Below are 592 nucleotides of genomic sequence, written 5' to 3'. Positions count from 1 at the left end.
CCAGGCAGCCACAGCTACCGGCTCCTGGAAGAGGCGGTGCTGCAGGGAGCTGCTCAGGAGTGAACCCCAAACGCTGCCAGCAGCGTGGGCCGGCCCCCCGGCAGGCCGCAAGCAGAGAGGGGCGTCACCTTGGTGAGGAAGAGCTTGCTGTTGAGCAGGTTGGAGAGCTGGACCAAGCCCTGCTCCACAGTTTGCCGCCGGCACTCGGGGATGTCCAGGTCCCTTTGCAGCGGCGACTCACGGTGGCCCGGGAAGAAGATGCGCTCTGCATAGGACTTGTAGTCCAAGAAGGGGATTCCTGTGCCCACAAGGTCACTTGTGAGGTCCATCATCTCTGTCATCAGGTCTGAGGGGAAGGAAATGCCCGTGAGGGTGGCTACGCGATCAGGCGACTGCTGGTGCAGAGCACGGGGTGCAGGGCCTAGGGCCAGCAGGATGGGGCTGAGGAAGGGGGGGACGGTTCCTGTCGGGAAGAGGCACAGTGGGGTCCCGTTGCTGGAACATTTAAAACCAGACTAGGCACTGGGAGAAACGACGTGAGGGAACTTCCAGCCCTGGAAGTGAATTTGGCGGTTATTCTCATTCAGTCTTA

General features: G+C 61.3%; 1 protein-coding gene across 1 annotated transcript in view; it reads right to left on the bottom strand.

The window, feature by feature from the left end:
• The window catches only part of LOC104513770 (plexin-B1-like), a gene marked incomplete at its 5' end in the record, with an annotated part of 4,266 nt that extends 3,803 nt beyond the window's left edge, over positions 1–463 (bottom strand). The window contains one exon of the mRNA XM_010157232.1: positions 129–463. Coding sequence (XP_010155534.1) covers positions 129–463 — 335 coding nt within the window. The remainder of the gene's footprint in view (positions 1–128) is intronic.
• Between the last annotated feature and the right edge of the window lie 129 nt (positions 464–592).

This window comes from Eurypyga helias, unplaced genomic scaffold (assembly GCF_000690775.1).
Source record: "Eurypyga helias isolate BGI_N326 unplaced genomic scaffold, ASM69077v1 scaffold32378, whole genome shotgun sequence".
NCBI classification, from domain to species: domain Eukaryota; kingdom Metazoa; phylum Chordata; class Aves; order Eurypygiformes; family Eurypygidae; genus Eurypyga; species Eurypyga helias.
Note: the sequence above shows the minus strand (reverse complement) of the source record. Positions and strands in the feature narration are given on the sequence as shown.